Here is a 26,477-nt window from a genome sequence, read left to right on the forward strand (position 1 = left end):
CTAACATGTTCCCCAGAGATTCTTCCTGACCTTCTGAGTTATTCCAGCTTTTTGTGTTTTTTCTCAAGATTTTAGCATCTACTGTTCCTTGTGTCAACACTATCTTTTGCCTCAAGGACGTGTTTCCCATTGGCATCTGCATACAGAAAGTCAATTTCAGTAAATTGATATTACCCAACTTTTCTTCCTCTACACTCTATTTGTTTCTCTACTGACAGAGAATTTGTCCAACATTTTTTATGCATTAAGGTAAAATTTCTATGAGCTAAACAATGGGTTGGCGAAGGCCACAAAAAGCTTGTTTACACAGTGCTAATCACCACTGTAGTTGCGTTTGAAGATTGCTAAAAGGAACTGCACAACTGCAACCAGTGCTCGACCCCAACCTTAAACACTGACTGAGTTTCCCATGGCCATGTGGGTTTCTCAACGGGTGCTCTGGCTTCTTCCCACATCCTAAAAATGTGCTGGTTTTTAAGCTATTTGGCTGCTGTACGTTGGCCCTTGAGTAGGTGGATGGCAGGAAAATCAGCAAGATTTGTGGGTTGTGAGAGAGAAAGATCAGATACCAAGAAACAATTAGGAGAAGGGGACTGATGAGATTGCTCTGTAGGCCTGTGTAGAATCGATGGGCTGAATGAGCTTATATGATGTTATGAGAAATGTGAACATGGTACCTGTCCTATTGATTATGTCTTCCTCACAAAACTGTAAGATTGTGAAAGATATTAATTCAATTTCATTGCCTCTCTACCACTCCTACATCTACGGATGTCCATCCTCATTCCATCGGTGCAATAATCTTAACATGCCTCAATATCCATCAATTCCAACTGTTCTAATATTCTCCTGCCAAGGCATGCAATGTTCACTCTCTGAGAATAGCAATTGTTTATCATGGATGCCATGCTCAGGGCCAAACGCAAGCAAGTAGGAAAAGAGTAGGAGGGGCATGTTGGACGGTGTGGGCAAGTTAGGCCGAAGAGCCTGTTTCCATGTTGTATGACCATGACTCTGCTATTATTAGTACCTTTCCTTCTTACTCCTCAACTGTCTTAAATGTAAAAGTTATTATCATATTTAAATCTCTACTTAGCCGTGCTTCTTCCCTTCATAGTAAAGCCTACCCCGTCCCAGTGCTCCTCAACACTTTGTTCCTCCAACTTCAACTTGCTGTGTTCAACACTCCTCCCCTCATCCATTATTAGCAGGCTAGTCTTCACCAAGCCAGATTCAGCAGTTTTACTTTCTCTTCTTACATCCTTCTACCTAGTCCACCTACAATTCCCCATTTAGGGGATTCCTAAAATTACAATGCTTTGACCAAGTTATTATTAGTTTTGTAAGTAAGTGTAGAATCTGCATGTGTACGTTTTGTATTACTCTCGAAAAGTTCCCAAAACTGAAAAGGATAATGCACGGCTGATTATAAAATAAAGTTGATGCTCTTCCAAATTGTTTCTTCCTTTGCCAATCAAGTTGTTATCCACCTGCCTAGGATACTGCACCATTCAGCGAACACCAAGTGATCAACGGCTTGTTTGTTTTGGGTAAACAGGAAAACCGGCGACAAAAATGGGGGTATTGATTTCTTATTTCACAGCTGTTTAAACATTGCATTATGCGGAACTTGACAACTTCATGACTTCTGCTGCAAGCTTTCACTCTGCTGTCACCTTCATATGGTCAACCTCTGCTTCTTCCATTTTTGGATTTCTCTCTATCTAGGGAAATAAAGTCATAAGCATTACAAACCTATACACTCCCACAGCCATCTTGACTATACTTTCTCCCACCTTGTCTCTGGTAGGACTCTGTTCCATTCTCGAGTCCCAATCTCCTCATTGTATCTACTACGACGATGATTCTTTCCGCACTTGTGCCTCTGAAATATACTCCTTCTTCCTGAACTGTGGCTTTCCCTCTGACATAGAAAATCACTTGCACTTTATCCAAGGTGGTTCCCAAGTGGAAATGGTTGAGAGCTTCAACGTGCCTCGGCATAAATATCGCCAACAATTTGTCCTGAACCAACCACACTGAAAGTCTCCTCAGAAGACTAGGGAAGTTTTGTATGTTTTTGTAACAACTCTTACCAACTTTTACAATTGCTACTGTTGAAAGCATCCTATTGGATGCATCAGTACTTGCTAAGAAATTGAAAAGAGTTGTGGATGCAGTCCAGTTCATCACACAAACCAGCCTCCCCTCACCCCTGTCCTCCCCCTTTATCAACTCCATCTACACTTCACACTGCATGGGAAAGTAGAATTCAGAACCATTCAGATCCAAGTCATCCCTATTCCATTGGGCAGAAGATACAAAAGCTTGAAAGCACGTTCCACCAAATTCAAGAACAGCTTCTGCTCTGCCATTTATCAAACTACCGAATGGGCCTTTCATAAGCTAGGGGTGCAGCCCCGGTCTCCCAATATACCTCGTTAAAAATGACATTTACTATAAATTTAATTTAAGTCACACATCCTTAATTAAAAAGATATCACTCCTGATTCTACTCAAAGAATATTAAGATGCATTTGCACTGTCTGAGCTAAACTGATGAAAAATTGTATACTTTCTCAATATGTATCTAATTGCACCATTGAATCTTTAATGGTTAGATGTAATATAATAATTTACCTACATCTAACCAGCAGCCTGTGTACTAGTCCCTTTACTCATTTTTGTTGGGATATTTGCATCAGTTCTCATGTTAAATATGGCATGAAGTAGCTAGAATATCACCCTTGCCTGTTGTTCTGTGGTTTATTTCACAAACATCGTTAAATTTATTCAGTCAGCTCATTCTATGCTTGCTCTTCAAAGACAAGATTGCTGATGGACTGCTAAAATATTCCTCCTATTTTTGCACAGTCCCTGCTCGGGTTACAAATACCTGGCCTATTGACAGGCCATACATATCAATGAGCATTTGGGACACCAGATAGATAGGGATGGATTTGTTGGCTGCTGTGGGACTGTTGGCATCTTCTGCCGACTGGGAATGGGGTATTTTCCACATGCTTTCAGCTGGGAATGCTGAGCAGATTAACTCGCTCACTCACTGAGTAAATGAAGCCAACTGGTAGCCGCTCATCCCACGTGTGCTTGCTCTCCCACCACAACTGTTTCTGAGATGCTCTCCCACACACTGCTTTTCGTCATTTACAACTTCGGAAGGGTTCAGGTTATAAACAGTTCTCAAGAATAGAACCCTGTCTTAACCCGAGGACTGTATTTAGAAAGGGAATACAAAGACTATTTGGGTCTAAAATATCTGACACTTTGCCACTGTATATACTACTCATTTTTCCTCCTTCATTTTAGTAAACATTAAAAATCTTCAGAAACGGGAAACTTGTTTGTGCGTGCGTGATTTCTGGGTGGAACAATTAAAATCAAAGCCTGGGTCGCAGAAAACCATGCAACACAATTCAAGAATAGTAGATGGTGTATAAATGGTTTACTGTTTGAAACCAGTCGCAAATATGGTGCATTATATTCCTACAGAGGAATGTAATTCCATAGCCATTTCCTTTCGCACAAATAGAATACCTTTGGAACTATACTTGTTCATCATTTTTATTTCTTAACCTCGCTATCATCAATATCTCCATGCTGGTTATCTAATTAAATGTCAATGCATTAAGAAATGGACATAGCTAAAAGAGACATTTCACATAAATAACTTTTAGAATTTTCAATTTAAACTGAAAGAATTGTATTTATTTTTGTACCAAAATATCTAATCCTGGGTGTGAATACATGTTCATTTAACATGGAGTAACAGAGTCCTTTATACAATAAAACTCTCATAATATACACAATCTGATTATTTGGAGATCCTGATATTTTGGCATTGGCTCACCAGGTAATATTTCCCATACTCCCATTAAACCTACTGGGGCACCATTTCCAGTGTTCCCTTTAAACTAACTGGTACAAAGGCAAATGTATTATACCACTGAGTATCATTTCTTTTTTTTGTAGATCTCAAAGTATGCTGGGCCATCAATAGGAGTAATACCCACAGCCTAGAATATTTGCCTCTGGCGATCGGATAGTGCTGAATGAACAAACTTTTACTGTATACCCTTAACCCCATCATAATTGAAAGTAGCAAAAACGTTACACAACAATTCACTTAATTTTGAATGTGCGTCAGAGAAAGGCGCACTCCATTGAAGAGAAGTAATAAAGAATGCATTAATAATGCCACTCAAATGTAAAAAAGTAACAATGCACATCACGGTTTGATAAATTGCAGCAGGGAATGGTGCAAATTAACTTCCTTTGAAAAATCCATTTTCCGGTTCTCTTTTCACAGGATACAAATAACTCGCATGTTCGCACAGGTGACAAGCCAAGGTGACAAAATCAGTTTGGGAATATTTCCATTTGCTGTTTTCAAAAATCTAATTTATTTTTGCTGGACCACTAGGAATTATAATTAACCTCACATTTTAAGAACCAAAGGAAAAATATGAGCTGGAGGAACATCTTAATCAAGAAATAACTTCATCACTCTTGCTCAAGTACATCTATGTTTGGTGGACATTTACTTAAATACCTGAATAACAACAAAAAATACCTCCAATCTTGTCCTACATTCTGCAACTTTTTTCATGCCTTAGTTGTTCATTTAATAAAAGTTCCAATACATAAAATGGTTGAACAATATTTTATTTATTAGCCCTTTACATTATAGTCAAACGTAGCTAGATACAAAACATTTTCAATTTCCAAAGAAATAGGTTGATTAGCTACTGTAAATTGGCCCCATGCCAGGTGCAGCAGTGAAATTAGAGGGAGCTTACAAGTAGGAAACAGGCCCTTCAGCCCAATTTGCCCAAGCTGACCAAGATGCCTCATCTACACTTGTCCCACTAGCCCTCGTTTAGCCAGTATCCCTCTACATCTTTCCTATCCACGTACCTGCCCAAATGTATTTTAAATATTATTACAGTACCTGGCTCAATTACCTGCTTCGGCAGCTCGCTCCATATATCCACCGCCCACTGTGTAAAAAAGTTGCCTCAGGTTCCTATTAAATCTTTCCCCTCTCTTAAACTTACGACCTCTAGTTTTTGATTCCCCTACCCTGGGTAAAGACTCTGTGTACCTACCCCCCTATCTATCTTATACATCTCTATAAAATCACCTCTTACCCTCCTGCACTCCAAGCAATAAAGTCCTAGACTGCCCAACCTCTCCCTATAGCTAGGCCCTGAAGTCTTGGCAACATCCCCGTAAATCTTCTCTGCACCCAAAACTGAACACAATACTCTAAATGTGGCCTCGCTAACGTCTCGTACAAATGTGACATAACATCCCCACTTCTATACTCAATACCCTGACTGAAGGCCAAAGCTTTCTTGACCAATATATATATATATATACACACCTATGATGCCACTTTCATGGACTATGTACCTGCACTCCTAAATCTCTGTTCTACAACATTCCCCAGGGGGCTGCATATGAGAGAGAACAGATACCAGGAAATGAGGAGGAAATGGATTAGAATATAAAAGCAAGGATATAATGCCAAGGCTTTTTCAGGCACGTGTGAGGCCACATTTGGAATATTGTGAGCAATTGTGAGCCCCATATCTGAGGAATGTTGTGCTGGTTTTGCAGAGGAGATCTCCGAGAGCGATCCAGGGGATGATTGGGTTAACATATGACGAGCGTTTGAAGGCTCTGGGCCTATACTCGCTGGATTTTAGTAGGATGGGGGGGGGATCTTATTGAAACCTACATGAAGATGAAAGGGCATGGAAAGAATGTTTCCAGTAATTAAAGAGTAAATAAAAGAGTTGTTGGATAATTACTTTTGGGATCATTGGTGTACGATAGCATGGATAAAGGGCACAGATAAATAGAACAAGGAAATATCACGAGACATATGGAACCTGTATCCTAACCAGAGTGTGATGGTACTATGTTGGAGCTCAGCTTATATCTACATGCTATGTGGGGAGGTGGATCTTCTCTGTGCATTGTCACCTTGTCGTGGTGGAGAACTTTGTGTGGACCTGAGATCCCGAGAGCGATGCCGTTTGGAGCTATGATCCTGGTCAAGGGGGACAGAGAGCAATCCAACCAAGACCTCAACGGTGGAACAGGCGGAGGACGATGGCTGACCTTAGTGGAGCGTCACAACGGCTGGGAAGGCAGATGAAGGCTGCAGCAGAAAAGGGTCTCCGGTCATCTTGGACTCCATGACACCGGACCCAGACCCAGATCTGTCAAGGCGGCTGTCTGTGTACCAGTCTCCCTACGTTAAACAAAGTCACGCACAGGCATCCTCCATATAGGGAACAGCACCCAGGAGACAACCATGGTCAGCCATGATCGAATGAGGCCTAAGAAGATGATGTGGGAAGGTATAATGTCCTGCCACTTATGGACACTGAGGGGCTGCTCCTTATAGGGGGAACGTACAAGGTTCCCCCATCATTGGACATTGTGGGGCTTCTCCTGTGTACAGCCTCTCGAGCACATCATGGGTATATTGTACAAAGAGGAACATGAGTATCATTGGTGATATGTAAGACCATGTATTGATTTGATTACACAATTAATGTATTGATGTGATGACACAATGAATGTAAAGACATTAATTGATTATTTTGTATTTCCTTGGTATATTTATGAAAAGAGTATTTTTGAAATTTAAAAAAAAAGAAAATGTAGGTCGGAGGCTGGGTAACCTGTGCTGTGATTTATCTTCTACTTTACATTTACCAAAGTCTCTTTTCCTAAAGGGCACAAATTAAAGTAAACTCATGAAGTTAATGCCATCCAGGACAGAGCAGCCCATTTGATTAGCATCAAATCCACTATCCCAAACATTCATATCATCCAGCATGGGTATGGGGCCACAAATAAGCAGCTCATGTTGAAAATAAATATTAATTACTGAATTGTGTAGCATGCTGCTTGTTACTGACTTAATCCTCAAGTATTTATTTTAACCCTCGCCCCCCTGCAGGAACTATACAACAGGAGGTGCAACTCCAGAGCAAATAAAATCATGGGAGACCCCTTCCACCCCTGCAACGGACTGTTCCAGCTGCTACGGTCAGGCAAACGCCTCCGTTGCCATGCGGTGAGAACGGAGAGGTTGAGAAGGAGTTTCTTCCCAGAGGCAATTCGGACTGTAAACGCCTATCTCACCAGGGACTAACTCTACTGAACGTTTTTCCTTCCATTATTTATTATGTAAAAGAATAAAAGAATATGTGTGTTATGATTATGTTTATAATTTGTTTGGTTGTTTTGTTGTTTGGCTTTTGCACAAAAGTCCGCGAGCATTGCCACTTTCATTTCACTGCACATCTCGTATGTGTATGTGACAAATAAACTTGACTTGACTTGACTTGACTTAACCTGGTATCTATATCCCAAAGCTTCTCCTTCAATCAACGTTGAAATCATTCAATCATTTGGCTAGCGGAATCAAGGGATATGGGGAGGCAGGCACGCGTTATTGAGTGTGGATGATCAGCCATGATCACAATGAATGGCAATGCAGGCTCGAAGGGCCAAATTGACTCCTCCTGCACCTAGTTTCTATGTTTCTATGTTTCTATTTGATTTGCCAGTTGAACCTTGCATCTGTGCAGATTAGCTGGTGAATCTATCTATAAAACAATAGTTACTGTACTTCCGAAGTTGGTTGTGGTACAAAATTGACAATATTTATCACTGGCTGTCAGATACTCCCAAGGATGAAATCTAGTGTAAAGAATATCGTTATAAATGGGAAGCTCTCTGTGATTGATTTTTAAGAGAGTTTGAATATTTAGTAAGTTATTTTCACCTTCCATTTCCTGACTCAGCCTTATTTTACCAAGTTTGCCAAAGTTTGAAAAGTTGTGGGTTGATTGATTGGTGGTTCCCTTCTGCAAAGCAAGAAGCACTTTAATATAAGCACTTTTTAAAGTTCAGAATGTACCATTCTCAGTAGAGAAATCTGATCAATAAACTGTGGTCAATATCACTTTCTATCCAGTTGTTTGGATACTCCAATGTATGTAAGAGGAGTTCGGAACAGCTTTCCAGATAATACTTTTTTCTAACCCGTGTGGAGAGGATTTCTTGCCTTTCGCTTGGCACCTCCAACTTAAAATGGATGGTACTAAAATCATAACAAGTTAGCTAACTGCATTCAATACCATTAAAGCAATTTACATGACATCATGGAGCAGCATAGTAGAGCAAACGTACATATGATTGTCAAAAATAACAAACCTATATAGCATTCATAGTAACCATTTCAAATATGAGCACCATGCAATAATTTGTAATGATGAAAAAAGAAAATATGTTGCAGAACCAAAATGACATTGTGCTAACCTACACTTCTGTTTTTCATAATTCAGCAATGTGTACACAATGAACTAATATTTCCAATTTAGATTAGGACCCTACAGCTAGTAACTAGTTTATCCTTCACTCAATATTTTTTATTCCTTTCAATCAAACTTGCCAACTCAGCAGGTTTTCTGAACTGCTGATTAAATGTACATAGACAGAATTCTGTGTAGAGATAACACCAAGAAGAATTGATTTTGAACATCAAAGTTGATGACTTTAGATTGGCTTCAGATCATGACTGTCAAGAATTGAAACCAATCTAAAACTCAGTTCATCAAGAGCTGGAAACTGCTGATGCTGTACATCATAACACCAAAGAATAAGTACAGCACGGTTTTCATCAAGATCAGTAACGCAGATGATCTTCAGAGAGTACTTATGAAGTTTTTGACAAAGCTGTAATGTCTTGAAAAGTATACAGTTTTCTTTTACTTCTCCTGTACAATTAAAATATTGTAAATGCTGATACCAATTATCTACTGACAACTGAATAAGCTATACATTATCTCTGAAGAAAGGTTTCGGCCCGAAACGTTGCCTATTTCCTTCGCTCCATAGATGCTGCTGCACCCGCTGAGTTTCTCCAGCAATTTTGTGTACCTCCAAGGTAGGCTCTCTGAGGTGGATAGTAGTTAAGGACTGCTCTCTAGTTGTGGTAGGATGGTTCTGTGGCCTGATAACTGTCTAATAAGCATTTCTGTTTTTATTTCAGGTCCCTTGACACTGACGATCTTTGATTAATCTCCACTTCCGAATGCAGATTAATCCTGTCCCTTGGAATTATTTTCCAATATTTTCCCAGTCACTATATTTGGCCTCTCCAGCTTGTAATTACCTGGCTTATCTTTGCAGTCTTTTTTCGAAAAGGTACATCATATCTGCTGTCCTCCTTGCTTTGGCCCTGACAGATTTAAACAAGCCTAGAACACATCAGTCTTTGAGGATTCAGCCACCATGAAGTCAGCAATTACCTCCACTTTTTTTAATGATACCATGTTCTAGAATTCCACCTCCCATCTCCTTGAAATAATTGTCTTTCTCCCTTAATGAATACAAATGAGAAATATTCCTTTCATATCCGACCTATGTCCTCCGTTTCATTGGGGACAATTTTCATTATTAACAGGCCTAAGTATGGCATTGTAATGAGACAGATCAGCCAGGATATTATTGACAAAGAGGGCCTGGCTCAAGTTTTCGTCGTCTGATTCTGTTCCGAGATCATCCTTGAGGAAATTTCTGCTCCTTCCATAGGGTATGTCTGGCAAGCAGTACAACAAATCAATAGACAATGCAGAGTTTGAATGGTGTCAGTGCATGTGGAGACTGCCACATTTTAGAGTCATAGTCTAACAGTGTGGAAACAGGCCCTTCGGCCCACCTTGCCCACACTGGCCAACATGTCCCATCTACACTAGTCCCACCTGCCTGCATTTGGCCCATATCCCTCTAAAACTATCCTATCCATGTGCTTGTTTAAATGTTTCTTAAACATTGTGATAGTACCTGCCTCAACTACATCCTCAGGCAGCTTGTTCCATACACCTACAGCCCTTTGTGTACCACCCTTGGTGTTGCCAAGAGTAAGTATTTGGTATAATAAAAGGTGGTACTCCAGTGATCATAGTACCAAAGCAAGAAAAATAAATCAGTGCAGATAATTCTCTGATGCCAAAAATGACTAATGTTAGAACTACCCAGCTGGACAATGGAGAATGAAGCATTAGAATCATGCGTACCAGGATGTCCCATCTACGCCAGTCTCACTTGCCCGCATTTGTCCCATATCATGCAGAGTTTTCTCAGCACTCCCAACATTTAGTTTAAATTTGCAAAGAAATGGAGCTGTAATGTCACTGATGTTTGAAGTGTTAATGGCTTAATCTACTAATGTTAATTTAGTTTCTTATACTTCAAGGCTCAGCAACTCCTCCAAACCAATTCACATCATAATATTATCAACATTTATTTTAAGCAAAAGTTGAAATTAACGGCAATTCTCTGCAATGCTTGTATATTAAAAATGGGTTCAATAGGTTAATTTACGTTTCTCATGCATAAATGTAAAATTGATTTTAGAGTAACAGTAAAAGTGACACAATGTACTGGAGAACACATATTCAAGTTGTAGTTTCTATTCCTGTGTTAATCTACTAAATCAAATTCTCACATCCTTCATGTGAAACAGTAGCTTGAATCATGAAGAGATTGCTCCTGACCGCAATTTTCCCCAGCTGCATTAGCATTTCTAATGGAAAAGTTAAATGCAATGAGACTATCTATAATTTCTTCTGAACATGAAGCTATTCACATATTATTTGAATAAAAAACTCAATTAACTTTTTAAGGGAGCAAATTATGCCTGTGTGCATAAAAATACATATTTCTAAAAGGAAGGAACAAGAAATAAGGGGAATACTCAACAGTCGTTCAGCATTTTCTCTATGGTTATTGATTCAGAATTTCTTCAAAAACATTAAACAGAATGGCCTGTAATTCCCACCTTTATCTTGTTTTTGAACAAGGCTAGAATATTTGCAACCTTGTAGATCTTTGGCCCCATTCTTACAATTTGTCTTCATCTCTAAAAGCTGTAACATGATTCCTCAATAACTCACAATCGAATCCCACTCTTCCTTTCTGATTTATTTTACATCATTCAATATTCTGGCAAGACTTTTACCAAGGTTTTGGCAAAGTCATTTTCCTTGGTAAACACTGAAACAAATGCTATATTTGTTTAAGAAGGAACTGCAGATGCTTGTTTCCGTACCCATTCCTCTGCTTCCACTTATACAAAGATATTTTGTTTTAGTGACTTCCCTTAATATACCTATTTGAATGAGGTAAAAATACGACAGAAAGGAAATGTGGGAATTACTGGCAGCACGTGGAAAGTGAAGACTTTCCTATTCCAGATTAAATAGATCGTGAGTGACTGAGGAATTATGTTACAACTAAAACCTTTCATTGCCTTTTATGCTAGATGACAATCGATTCTAATCCTGCTCCTTTCCTTTACGTTTCTTTCACTCTACCTCTGAAGTAATAATCAAATAAACATCTGATGCATTCTTTTTCTTTTGCTCCATCCCGCACTAGATTTCCCTTTCCCAAATTGCTCCTTGACTTTACCTCATCCACTTCCTCCTTTAAAGCACCACAGCTCCTTCATATTTCTGCCTGCCAGTCAATGACTTCAATTACACAGCATGAGATCTTTCCTTAATTCACTAAAATTAACCATCCTGTAATTATTTTTATCCTAGCATTTAAGATAACTCATCTAAACATTATAACTTATTCCGCAGGCTGATAGTATAAACCAAGCAGAAGCCTCAACATTGTTTCTTCCACCATCTAAATAGGTTTAGTATAGTGCCTGAGGAATTCTCTTTTTCAAGTACTTTAATCAAGTCTGCTAGTTTTCTTTAATTACATCTTTATTCCTTCTGTCTTTGCTGAACACCTTTTATATGGGAATATTGAGAATCAAATCCTCTCCTTTCTGGCAGACCTCTATTATGAATTTTATAGAAACATAGACATAGAAACATAGAAAATAGGTGCAGGAGTAGGCCATTCGGCCCCTCGAGCCTGCACCGCCATTTGATATGATCATGGCTGATCATCCAACTCAGTATCCCATCGCTGCCTTCTCTCCATACCCCCTGATCCCTTTAGCCACAAGGGCCACATCTAACTCCCTCTTAAATATAGCTTATGAACTGGCCTCAACTACCTTATGTGGCAGAGAATTCCACAGATTCACCACTTATGAATCGTGTTCTCTTGTGTTTGTTTGCTCCTGCATAAAACAAATTATGTTTTTCCTTGAGAAGTCCCTGGGAGTCATGGACAACGTACCTCCATTCTCAAGCCGACTCATCTCGCCACAGTATCGCCAGTTTCAGCCATCGGCTTAACCACACTGCTCCCTGGCTCCGAGCATGTGGATAGAGTCCCCGATCAGGAACATGACTGACTGTGTAGCCGGAATCAAGGGCTAGGAAGTGAGCCTGGTGAACCACCTGGTTTGTGAGATGGTATCTGGAGCTTAGCTAGGAGGCTGGGTAAGAGGGCAGGAAGCCAAAGAGAAGGCAATGGGCAAGGTCTCCATCTGTGTCAGAGCCCACACTCAGGGCATGCGTATGGGTGCTGCCAGGCACTAGTGTTTTAGATTTTTTTTAAGTTTTGAAGTTTCAGCCTGAAAACAGGCCCATCTTCCCACTGAGTCCATGCCGACCATCGATTACTTGCTAAAACTAGTTCCAATCATAATCACAATCACAATAATATTTTATTAGCCAAGTATGTTTTGCAACATACAAGGAATTTCATTTGCCAAGTCAGTCATACAAATAAAAAGCAACAGAACACACAACACACATTTTAACATAAGCATCCACCACAGTGACTCCTCCACATTCCTCACTGTGATGGAAGGCGAAAAAATGTACAAATCTCTTCCCTTCTTTGCTCTCCCGTGGTCGGGGGTCTCGAGCCCTCCGTTGACAGGATGATCTTGACTCGTGTAGCCGGCGGCATACGAGACAGATTTGCTCTCTGCATCAGGGCAATCAGCTAATGCATCCTGGGGATGTCAGCTCCCCCACGCCGGCAATCGGGGCTGGTCAAGCCACTGCGTCGTTGGAGCTTCCCGGCTCGGCCTCTCCCGAGACTGTGAGCCCACGATGGTAATCTCCGGTTGGAGCGATCCCAGGCAAGGGATCGGCTCCGATGTTGAGTCCACAACCCACGGTAGGGCTCAAGTCAGTCCGAGGAGGCCTCCAGCTCCGAGGAGGCCTCCAGCTCCATCGATGTTAGGCCACAGAGATGCGATCCGGAAAATAATTGCATCTCCGGCAAGGTAAGAAACTTTTTAAAATTTTGCCCCTCCCCCCACCCCACAACGTTGATTGCACTGCGAGAGGGAGATACAAAGTCGGGTCGGGTTACTGAAATGGACGAAGAAATGGCCCACGTTCCACTCCGTTACATACTACTCATCGTCCCATTGCATTTAGCAGGAGTGGACTATCTTGCTCCGCTATAGGATCTTTGGTGGAAACTGCCATGTTTTCTGGTGATGTTTGCTAAGAGTATTTGGTAGAGAAAAAAGGTGATAACTCCAGTGATCATAGCACCAGGTCAAGAAAATGAAACCAGTTGAGAATTTCAAGATCATGCATTGCAAACAGAAAGAGTCTTTCTACAAGTCGATGAAAAACAGATCACCTCACTTCAATATAACTTGGAATATAGGTCTTAAAATACTACCCACCTGCCCACTGCATCACACACCACTAACCCCCACCTGACAACAATTCATCCATTATTGGTCAGATTACTTAGAAACAGAAGTTCAAATCCAAACACCTGAGCTGAGACACTTCATTTAATTAGATAACTTAGAATATAGGTCTAGTATCAGTAAAGGGCTTTCTTCATTCCTTTATGGGATGTTAAAAGGGCAGTAGTTGCATCATCTGTAGTGTAAGAGAAGGTGCCGCAAGAATGAACGAGAGTGTTGATGGAATATGGACTATTTGGAATATTATTCACCACCTACTATTCAAACTGGCCTGGTATCATAATGCCCCAGAATTCAGAATGTGGGAATTATATGAATTATATGAATCCAATATTTATTTATATGAATACTGAGAAAAGAGGGGATATTGGCCTGGTATCATAATGACTTTCAAATGCTGACTGATTTTCGTTGAGGACATTTTGCTTTATAGTCTTTGAAAGGAAATGAGTTTCATAGACCTAGTAACCTTTTCTCTTTTATTGTTTGTTTAGTTGATAAAATGCCAAAGAATAAACGGGAAAGAAAATAGCCTTTACACTTGCCCTACTCCATCAGGAAAAAATGTACGTCAGCCTGCATAAGATGGCTTCTCATTTTCTCAAACAAGTATTGAACAATCTCTGCTTTGGTACAATTGAAATTAAATGCAGTGTTTGTTGCATTTGCTAAATTTGACATCAAATGATAATCATTAATTTTTAGTCACTTTACTTCAACCTTTTTTCACAAAAACTGATTTGTAGCTTAAAATTTCAATGAAGTCATTCAGAAATCATTCACAGAGATGATGGAATGTCCTCACATACTACCTACATAAGAAATATTTCATAAAGATTCTTAACAAGATCATCTCCTCAATTAATTTCTGTGCACTAAAATAGAACCAGCCTTTCAAAATGTGTTGAAGATGGTCTCACAACCAAACTGAATTAGGGCAAGTATAAATAGAGTCATGCTGTAATTTAGAAATTAGGACCCAGCATGAATTTATTTGCAGATCATAAATTAGTTTAAAGACTTCCACCTGTAACACTGACCATATTAAGACCTCCCCTTCTTCACATGTTGTCACTCCATAAACCATGTAACAGTGCCACCTAATGTCATTTAAATGAAACATCTGAACATCCTTCCTAAACTGTTACTATTCCTCACAACCAGCCTCTCGTGATACAGGTACCAGTGGAACCCAATGTCGAACAATGAACCTGCAATAACTGGAATTTTACACTCTTTAATTCTATCCATACCATTGATTGTAAAAGGGAGTATTTTCAACCATTAAAATTAATGCAATTTGGAATTGCTAATGATTTTTTCAATATATTCCTTCATCTTACCACCTAAACCTGAACATCATTGCCAAAAAGCAGTTACTTATTAATCATCCAGCTGCAATTAAGGGGAGATTCTGGAACAAGAATAAGGACCTTTTGGGGCAGGGATGAGATGAAATTTCTTTATACACGGTGAAAATATTTAGAATTTTGTTCCTCAGCCATTAGGTATATTCAATACTGAGATGTTGCACACTTAGGAAATCAGAAACAATGTGGATCATGCAAGTAAGTGGAAGTGGTCAACCCTGAACTTTGTACACTGTGAATGAATCTATTGTGTGAGTTTATTTCTTATGTTATGTTCGCTTATTGTACAAGTCAGCGATTATTAATATTTATGGAACCTGCTTCACTTCAATCTGGTGATCAATCAGATAGTCTTAAATAAACAGGTCCTGGGAACAATTAGGAATCAGTTCCATCTGGTTCCTAATTGTAAAATTGAACAGGCACAATATCGAACACAGAACAGTACCACAAAAGAACAGGCCCTTCGGCCCATAATGTCCAATCCAAACATGATGCCAGGTTAAACTAATCTTCTCTGCCTGCATGCGATCCATATCCCTCCATTCCCTGCATATTCATGTACCTATCATATCTGTCTCCACAACCACCCCTGGCAGCGTGTTTCAGACACCCACCATTTTCTTTGTTGCACACCTCCCCTGTCCCCCTCTCACCTTAAAGTCATGCCCTCTAATTTTTGACATTTCCACTGAAAATAAAGGTTCTGGCTGTGCCCTATCTATGCCTTTCATAATTGTATATACTTATATTAGGTCTCCCCTCAGCCTCTGATGCACCAGAGAGAACAACCCAAGTTTGTCCAACCTCTCCTTGTAACTAATACCCTCTATTCCAGGCAGCAATCGCGAAAACCCTTTCAAAAGCCTCCACATTCTTCCTGTAATTGGAAGACCAGACTGCACATTAAACTCAAAATGCAGCCCAACCAAAGTCCTGAAATGCTGCAACATGACTTCCCGACTCTTATACTCAATGCCGCAATCGATGTAGGCAAGTAAACTATACACCTTCTTTACCACTCTATCTACTTATGTTACCGCTTTCAGGGAATGATCTCAAGATCTCTCTGTACATCAATGCTGTTAAGCATCTTGTCATTAACAGTATATTTTCCCCTTACATTCAGCCTCCCAACCCTCCCTTGAACTAAACTCCAATTGCCATTCTCCACCCATTTCTGTAATTATTCATATCCCGCGGTATATTTTGACAACCTTCCTCACCATCTGTAACTTTGTGAATGTTGGTGTTGTCTGCAAACCTACTAACCAACTCTTCTGCATGTATCTCCGAATTTTGTATAGGTATTGTGAATCGCATACATTTTAATCTTTTAAATGAGTCTACCTGGAGGGACTTGATCATATACCCTATTAATATTCATGTAGATAGCATCCATTGCCGTACCCTAATGGACCACTCTCGTCACCTCCTCAAAAAACTCAATCGTTAGTAACACTGCTAACAAAACCACAATGACTGTCCCTAATTAGCCCATTCTCTTCCAAATCCAAGTAAATCCTATCCCGAAGAATACTCCCAACAGCTTCCCTACCACTCACTGGCATATAATTTCCTGAATACTCAATGGTCGGCTTAGACATAGTGAGGCAAAGGGCTACTTCAATTGATCTAACTTTACTCTGTGCTCTATCATTCTATACATCACATCAAATCAAGTGCATTAGAAGTGGGCGAAATGCAATATCTGGGCAATAATATTTATATCACACTATATCTTTTTAAGTTAGTTAGCAATAAAAAACAGACACAATTTGTATAAATCTACATATCCTTTTTAACAAAAACTGACATAGCTGCATGGGGATGAAGGTCTGCATTCTCTAAATTATAAGACCTTGAACAGAGCTTGAACTAACTGAAGGTAAACTGAGACAACACAACAATAACACATTTAACGCAATAACACAATTTATAAAAATATCATACATGCATCATTTAATGGTTACAAATTGAAGAAACTGTTATTTCTAGATTTCATGAATCTCTGCCACATTTCAATAAAGATAAATAGTTCAAACTTATGATTGTATCAAATTAAACATAAAATCAAAACAATTAAACACTTCCTTAATAATTGTGGGACAGGAAAATCTTAGACAACCAGCAGTTACATCGTGCTTCGGATAACTCGCTGTTGGAATCATGCAATATGGTTGCTAAATTCAAATTAAAATCCAGATGTCACTGACTCACCTTTCTTAGTCCTGTGGAGGTGTGGAACACATACTCCAAGTGGAAAAGTATACCAAAGAATTCATGTTTAACCATTTCGGTCAGCTGGATGCGACTTCTGAGAATCAGAGATTTCTTCAGCAAACTGCAGTCAGACAAGAAACAAAATGACTCATTTTGTTATGTGTTCTATACCAAGTCATAGAGAAAACTCAATGTGTAGGAAGGAACTGCAGATGCTGGTTTAAACCGAAGGTAGACACAAAAAGAGAATGGAGAGAATCCATGGAGAGAAGTGATGGGCGACTTTTTGGGTCGAGACCCATCTTCAGACTGAGAGTCAGGGTAGACTGACAAACCTGAGTGACTCTACCTTGGCTCTCAGTCTGAAGAAGGGTCTCGACCCGAAATGTTACCCATTCCTGGTTCTGAAAACTTCTGGATTCATATCAACTTTTGCACATAAATATAATTGCGAATGTCAGATACCGAATAATGCCAAGCTGATATTTGAAAAGGCAAACATCTTTCCCAAAACCACCACCATCTAGGTGGTATGGCCACTGCATGTTTTCCCTATAAGTAGTATGTAGTTCCAACAACAAGTTGATTACATAACCTGCATTGCATATCTTTTGGATTTTGTATAAAGTTCACAGAAACACAAGGCAGATTACTGGATGAGGAGTGGAGCTGAATTCCAGGAGAAACAGCAGGGGAGACTGAAGGAAGAGGATGACAAGCGGGATGGTGAAAATGATGAAGGCCACAGTGTGTCATTGTAGCTGATCTCCTACAACACACCTCCAAGATCAACTGCATGAGATACGAGCTTATACCAGGTGCAGATGTCACGGGAAGATAAACCTTCTGTTCGCTGGATGGGGTGTGCCTGCTGCAAGGGCTCACAAGAGGTCATGATGCATCATTGGCTCCCTGTTGCTGTAGACGACTCGATTGATGGCCATAACTGGAAGCCATTAACAACAGGGATGCACACAGAGATGGCCAACCTGGCTGAATGCACAAAAACACCATCCACTTGCGTTTGTATCAGATTATGCAGAGCAAGTAGTCCATGAGAGCTAAGGACATGCAAGGGCCAGCCTACTAGGAATTTAAGGGCATCTTCAACTTCTCGTTCTGTGGACCGAGTTTCTCATCTGCTTCAAAAGGAAACCTATTGTACCAGAACATGGCAAGTTGCCTCTGACGATGGGTCTCGACCCAAAACGTTACCTATTCCTTTTCTCCAGATAAGCTGCCTGATCCACTGATTTACTCCAGGTTTTTGTGTCTATCTTTGGCAAGTTGCCTTAATGACTACTGTCCAGTAGCACTTACACCTACCATAAAGAAGTGCTTTGAGTGGTCTGTTATGTGCTAGTCAACTCCTACATCAGAGATGACCTGGATCAGTTTCAATTTGCCTATTGCTACAACAGGTCAACAGCAGTTGCTTTCTTACTGGCTTCCCCACTCTGTTCTGGACCATCTGGAGTACAGCTCAGCATTCAACTCTACCGTCCTCGAACTCAACATCAAACTAAAAAAAAACCTTGGCCTTTGTGCCTCCCTTTGAAACTGGATGCCCGACTTCCACATTGGCAGACCGCAGTCAGTGCAAATTGATAACAACACTTCCTCCTCACTCAGAAAATAAAGTGCTGGCAGAACTCAATGGGCCGTGCAGCATCCAAGGAGGGAATTGGACAGAGAGCATTTCAAGTCAGGATCCACCTTGGGACTGATGGAGTAGAGGGAACAAAGCCAATAATGGTGAGGGTGAGTACGGGTGAGGACGGGTGGATGGCAGATGCATTGATATAATAACAATGGCAAGAAATGCAATGGAAAAGGGAGCCAGATAAGGAAGAAAGAGGAGTGAAATGCAAAGCCAGAGGAAGGACCTCGGAGTTGGGGGGGTGGGGTGAGGATAATTAGAGAGGGGATGGAAATCGGAGAATTAATTGTTCATGCTGTTGTTGTAGGCAACCAATACAGAACAGGAGGTGCTTCCAGTTTACATGTGGCCACTCTCTGGCAGTAGAGGAGGTTGAGGATTATAAGGTCAGAACAGAAATTAAAAATGATTAACAACTGAGTCCTCCAGCAGGCCTTTTCAGACAGAGTGCAAGTGTTCGACGAAACAGTAGCCTAGACTACACTCGATCTCACTGTCGAGGTTGGAAGATTTGCAAGTGAACCTGGACTGTCTCATCTGGACGGGCTCTTATGGTCCCTGTTTGGTGGTGAGAAACAGATGTTATATCTGCTGCGGCTGTATCTAGAGAGGTGTTGTGGGTGAGGGTAGGGGCTGTTGGGTGGGAAGGAATAGTCGAACCAAGGTGTTGCGGAGAGAGAAGTCTCTACAGACGGGAAGATGCAACTCGTAGCGGAAAATCAACCCTACTGAAGATAGAGGACATCTGGCAGTGGAAACCTTCATCTTAGATACATAGATACATAGAAAATAAGTGCAGGAGTAGGTCATTCAGCCCTTCGAGCCTGCACCTCCATTCAATATGATCATGGCTGATCATCCAACTCAGTATCCCGTACCTGCCTTCTCTCCATATCCCCTGATCCCTTTAGCCACAAGGGCCACAGATGCAGTGGAAATGGAGAAACTAAGATGAAGGGATGCCGTCCTTGAAAGAGGTGCGTTGTGAGGATGTGTTAGCAAAAGGTAAATGGATTTGTTGTAGATATCAGTAGGTATTCTATCCCCTGTGATGAAGACGGAGAGATTGGGAAAGGGGGGAAAGGTGTCAGAAATAGCCAAAGGACAAGGTGAAAGTTAGTAGTGTAGTTCGTAAAATCACCAGGTTCTGCACTATCTTTCTCACTTCCATGCAGGGACTCCAACAGCTATTTCAGATGAGAATGACATTCACTTGCAAATCTTCCATTCTTGTCAATTACTTTTGTGCCTGCAAAATGGTGTGACCATGCATCGGTGAGACCAAGCATAGACGAGGCAACCGTTTCACCAAACACTTGCTCTCTACCTGCCAAGGTCCTCTGGAGCGTCTGGTTGTTAGCCATTTTATCTCCCCTTCCCATTCCAACCGCTGTGTGTTTAGACCTCTGCTCAACTGATTGAAAATCTTTCAAGTTGAAAAGTTACAGGAATTTGATTGGGAATGTAAAAATTAATGGCTTAAATTATGACACACCTTTTCTGACTTAATAGTGAAATCGTACACGAGCCTGCACATTCAATATTTAGTCTCACTTAGAATTTACTTTACTTTTTAGAGATGGCCCCAGATTTCCGTTGCATTGTCGCTGGTATCAAAACCACCACCTGTGGCTTCTGGACGTAACACAAGCCATTGTGTACCCCAACATGCAGCCTTCGTTCTTGAATAACAACAGTACTTCCATCAGTAATTTGGTCATTCTAAAAGAGGCACAAAACAGACTCATGTTACTCTTAAACAAGAACAAAGCAAAGAAGTAAAACAATGTGTAACATGGTAGAAGCTGTAAATCAGAAGTTAAAAACAGAAAATTCTATAAATCTATTCCGTGGGTACTGAAACAATGATGATGTATCGGGTAAATGAGTTTCCCATCAATCAAATCACTGTTACTATTCCCCGAAGTAAAAGTACAACGTAATACTTCAGTGATCTGTAATAAGCACAACAAATAAACAAAGCAAATTTGATTAATGTTTGGTAAATTAATACACAGAGATATCAATTCCACAATTCCACGTTTCAAATGCATGGTAGTTTCTAGAGTCTGCAATCAAATGAATGTTTCTTTCAAAGCAGTATTTTCAGACAATTACAATTTTAATTGGCTTCTGTAGCTGCATATTTCTGTCATACCATTAAATGATAAGAGGCTAGAAATTAGTTCACACAGTTCCAAACAAAAATGGCTTAGTGCTGTTAAAAATTACATTTACTGCTGGGTGGAGAATTTTTTTCCACTCATTTCTAAATGCTTGCATTTGTCAATAACATCGCTCCAACATGCATTTTGTCATTTGCATTCCTCTTCTGAAGCCAAGAAATAGAGACATAAGAGTCTGCGAGAAAACAAACTGCTGGAGAAACTCAGCAGGTCAAGCAGCATCTGTGGAGGGAAGTGTTTTGAGTATTGATCCTTCTTTAGATAGCCTTTAAAGACTTTTTAAAATAGACTTTTCAGCTAATGTGAAAAAAATCAATTATTAATTATTATTACCTGTTAATAACTACTTGTGAAGAACTAACAAAGGGAGAACAGGTAATACAGTACAATGGAATATATTTGGATTTTGTAAAGGCCTTTAAATGGCCTTTAAAGGCACACAACTAAATTCATAGCAGGCGGCAAAAGGGATAGCAGGCTCGTTACTAAACAGAGATAACTTTGAATAATGAATATTAAGGGGGAGACAAAATGCTGGAGTAATTCAGCAGGCCAGTCAGCATCCCTGGAAAACATGGATAAGTGATGTTTCGGGTTGGGACCCTTCTACAGACTGGTCATGTTCTCCAGGGATGATCCACAGAGATAGATACCAGGATCCCTGTTGTTTCCTCAATTTACTTACATGTTTGGACGAGAATTGAATTTATAATTTCAAAATTTACAGATGCCTCCAAACTGGGAGGTGTTGTTTACACCAAGGAACAAAGTGACAAAATACAGGAAGATATTAATTAACTTGCAGAATGGAAGTGTAATTTGCATATGTGTTTCAATACAGATAAGTGAGAAGTGGTTGATCTTGGTGGGAAGAATAAAGAGGCCACAGTGAGTTTGGATAACAATAGTCGGAATAATTAGATCTTAATCTTAAAGCTTAATCACATCCTCTGGCTGGGCGACCAGAACTGCACACAATACTTCAAGTGTAGTAATACCAACAACTTGCACAGCTGCTGCATCATGATGATGCAACTCAATACTCCCCTCCCCCCACCACCACCACCACCCACCCCCCTCCTTATCCCACTTCAAACATTGGGCAGGAGATACAGAAGCCCAAAGTTGCACTCCATCAGGTTCAGAAACAGATAAATTCCTTCAACCATCAAGTTCTAAACCAACCTGACACCCCTAATCCTACCTCATAAACAAAACACAATTGACCGCCTCTTGCACACCATGGATCTTTTCTAAATTGTGTTTTGCTTTAATGTCTCGGGTTTTTTGGAGTCTTTTTTCCTTTTAGTGATGGGCAGAATTTTATACATTATTTATGTTTTTGTGTATAGGCTTGTGATATTGCTGCAAGCAGGATTTTCATTGTACATGTACCTTACCGTACTTGTCAATATACGACAGGAGGCTGTGGAAGCCAAGTCAATGTATATGTTTAATTGATAGATTCTTGATTAGTATGGGTGTCAGGAGTTATGGGGAGAAGGCAGGAGAAATGTGTTGAGAGGGATATATCGATCAGCCATGATTGATTGGAAGAGTACTGTACTTGTCATGGGACAAATGGCCTCTTTGGAAGCCAATCAATGTATACAAATTGATAGATTCTCTTAAATATTCGCAGTTCTTTCCAAAGGCAAGACCATTTTGAACATTTTATCGATCAGCCATGATTGATTGGAAGAGTAGACTTGATGGGCCGAATGGCCTAACTTTGCTCCTATTGCTTACAAATATGATAATATTCTCTAAATTATTCACAACTCATTTTCTGAATCTGCCCTTTCATTAACAGCATTTTTTTCCTGACCTACTTACCTTTGTGAATAATTCATGTTATCGCTGTAGATGTTATTAATATCATTAAATGCCTTGCTCCATCTCCAGACTAGTAATCAAATGCTTTGAAGAGAAATGACAACCACACCTGCCCATGATAACTAGCAAACTCCCTGCATGTCACGATTGACAGGTGGACCCTTGCATGCAACTTGAGAAGAAGTTGCATGCTCATCAAAAAATGCAATGACTTCATATTCTAAAAAATGGCAGGGATGTAGAAAATTATATTGACAATGAAATACCAAATTTTAACACTCAACATGTTTGACTTCAAAATTTTTAACGTTTTAGGTTTTTGTTTAAAATAGCTGAGCAGTTTATCTCTGACTGCCCCAGTGCATTTCTTTTACAGATCTCAACTTCAAAGTAAATTTAACAATCATAATGTGAATTTTGCTTGAGGTTCATTGCAGAAGCATGCACTCTCTGATAAACGAGGACAAAGCAAAATCCTTCAGGAGCAAGCCAGTCTAGCAGATTAAGTTGAAAAAAATACCTTGGAAAGAAAACACAATAGTGTTTGTTGAAATATGTGCGAGGAATTAACAATTTTGAAAGCTCTACCCAAGTACTGCAAGTCTCAAGTCTTCTGAAAGAGGCGAGTGAACACACCACATAGTATGTTTGAATTCCTCAGCAAATACATGATCCGTCCTTTACATTTCCATTGTTCTAAAAGCACCCCCATCTCTGCCCTGAGCTTACTCTCCTATGTGCATATATTCAACTGGTAACAAGTAGTTGAAGTTCAGGAGTTATAATAGATTTATCAAAATACCTTGCTAATTTTTATTAACAAGCACATTCTCTACTCACCTGCCATTGCCTAAAGCCTACCGAAAGTCAACCTTTAAGGCAGCCTTTCATTGAATAATATAATACGTACCCCCTGGCTTCCCAATGTACATCTGCAAAAATTGTTATATTTTTTATGCCTAATTGTGCAAATTAGCATCTTCCCTTGCTTTCCCGTAAGTCTAACTCAGCGTTGAACAGTTTAGAATGCAGAGAATTGCATAGCTTCATTCGTGGAATATCTGAATTTCAGATTTCTGAATAACAGCCTGAGACTTTTCAATGTTGCCCTTGCATTATTCCATATCGGATCAATTCTCCCATAGCTGTCCCCATCTCCACATAATACTATGATCGTGTTGCACTTATTCTAATTGCGTCATACTAGCCCTGCTTATGCTACGGCTACTTGCCAACATTTATTTATTCTGACTTTGATTCCTGCACACTTATTACATTCCCAATACCGTTCCATTTCTCCACACTTGTCCTATTCTAAGAGGATAAACAGAATTTACACTTTCCATGTCTCCCAAGGCAGCATTATTACCATGCTTTCTTAAACAACTAAAAATTAGTTGATAGATACTAAGAATTAGTTGAACTCTGTTAGGGTGAGGTTTTGGTGTTTAAACACTGCTTCCAAGACACATTATCTCTGAATGAATGGGAGAAATTAACTGCTAGGAGAAGAAATGTCAGAGCATCCTACATTACAGAAACAGGCCCTTCTGGCTAACTCATTCATGCCAAGCAAGATGTTCATTTACACTGTCCCATTTTCCTACGTTTGATCCATATTCCTTTAAGCGTTCCTTTCCATGTACCTGTCCAAATGTCTCTTAAATGTTGTTTTTGTATTTGCCTCAAACACTTCCTCTAGCAGATTGTATTACCCTCTGTGTGATAAACATGCCCTTAAAGTTCTGATTAAATCTTTCCTCTCCTCACCTTAGATAATTTTACTTGATTTAATAAAGGTAACTTAAATGTTTGGAACTGTGTGTATGGATTTGTTGCCTTTAATTAATTTTTTTGTACAATTTTAATTTTGTTTTAGCTTTTTCTTGAACAAATTCCAAATGCTCTTATGTATTTGTGAATGATACTTCTTTTGGGAAAGGCCTATGCTGCACTGAGCCAAACCAACATGTTGGGCTCCCATCTGAAGAATGGGTCTTAGACCTCAAAGAAGGAAAGTGTTGTCCGGGGGAATTACCCAGCAACCTTAGGCAAATGAACATCTACTGTAATAAATCTCCTCAACCAATTATTACCATAACTTTAAAAAAAAACTCAATTTTAAATGTTATTATTAAGATTAATTACATTTAATACATAATGCAGCAGCACTTCAACTAATGTTTGGCCAATTCAGCTTGCCTCAAGTAGAGTATAAACTCATGCATCGATGAGGCTTCTGTTGACCACTGACTGAGTATTCATCCAAGGTAAAAAATGAAAAGGTACCTATAGCCTTCATATCACTTAACTGTTAACAACGTACTGTACATCATATCATAATATGGGCAGCTCAGTGGCACAACTAGTAGAGCTGCTGCCTCGCATCGTTGGACACCAGGGCTCAGCCCTGACCTTAGGTGCTGTCTGTGTGGATTACCAGTGATCACGTGGGTTTCCTCCCACATCCCAACGCATGTGTGTTTGGAGGTTAATTGGCCTTTATAAATTGCCACTAGTGCATGGGGAGTGGATGGGAAAGATGAATAAACATCGAACTAGTGCGAAACGGGGGGGTTTTCGATGGTCGGTGTTGACTCAATGGGCCGAACGGCCTGTTTCTGCGCTGTATCGCTAATTGAACATTGGCAACCACGATGAGAAATAAAGTAAATTATAAAAATCATGAATAAAATAGGAAAAAACAAGTAATTTAAGCATTACCCGTAGCTCTGCCATACCTTAAGCAGCCGGTCTGCATTAAGCAATTCCACCAGCTCCTCTTCAAATTTTTCCACTGTTGGGTATAACTGAAGCGACAGCTTATCCAAGAAGCAGGTTACAGTCTTCAGCAAATTAGGTTTCCTCAGAGCGTCACCTTCAATTAAAATGTAAATTGTTTTGTTACAATTAAATCAACGGACTCACTCACATCCCAACTTGACAATGGGCTTTCAGGGCTATAGCAAGACTCAAAGAAAGTAGCATGATGACCATGCTTTGTTTTGCATACATCCTTGGCAGTACACAAATGTCGCCACGTGTAGGCACCTACAAAGTTACAAGTTTCCAACAGCTCTGTCCACTGCCTGCTGCCGCATGTGGCAGCAAACCCCCTCCTCTACACCATGCCACACCAGTTTCCCCTTCGTTCTCGGTCCTCACCCTCGCCCTCACCCTCCCCCCCCCAGCCAGGTCCCCCTTTGTTATTGGCACCCGCGCGCCCCCCCCCCCCCCACACACCGTTTCCCCCCATTGTTCTCGGTGGCCCCACACTGACTCCACCCATTATTCCCCTCAATCGCGGTAACTCCTCGCTCGCGGTGGCACAGATCCCGTCGAAGCCAGCTCCTCAGGTCCGCAAGAATAGTAATGAAAATTATTTTATTTTCTTATTAACAAATATTATTATTGAGCTCAATATTCTTGAGTTTGCAAGAAAAAGCAAAGATGCAACTAAAAAATATAAAACTTTTCTATGAGTAAAGGTCTGAAGTCTGATT

At 40.1% G+C, this 26,477-nt stretch overlaps 1 protein-coding gene across 1 annotated transcript in view; it reads right to left on the minus strand.

The window, feature by feature from the left end:
• nphp4 (nephronophthisis 4) overlaps nt 1–26,477 on the minus strand; it is a 180,625-nt gene that overhangs the window by 91,295 nt on the left and 62,853 nt on the right. Inside the window, 3 exon segments of the mRNA XM_055659409.1 lie at nt 17,290–17,413; nt 20,523–20,674; nt 25,716–25,852. Of these exon segments, the coding sequence (XP_055515384.1) occupies nt 17,290–17,413; nt 20,523–20,674; nt 25,716–25,852 (413 nt within the window).

This window comes from Leucoraja erinacea, chromosome 30, assembly GCF_028641065.1.
Source record: "Leucoraja erinacea ecotype New England chromosome 30, Leri_hhj_1, whole genome shotgun sequence".
NCBI classification, from domain to species: domain Eukaryota; kingdom Metazoa; phylum Chordata; class Chondrichthyes; order Rajiformes; family Rajidae; genus Leucoraja; species Leucoraja erinaceus.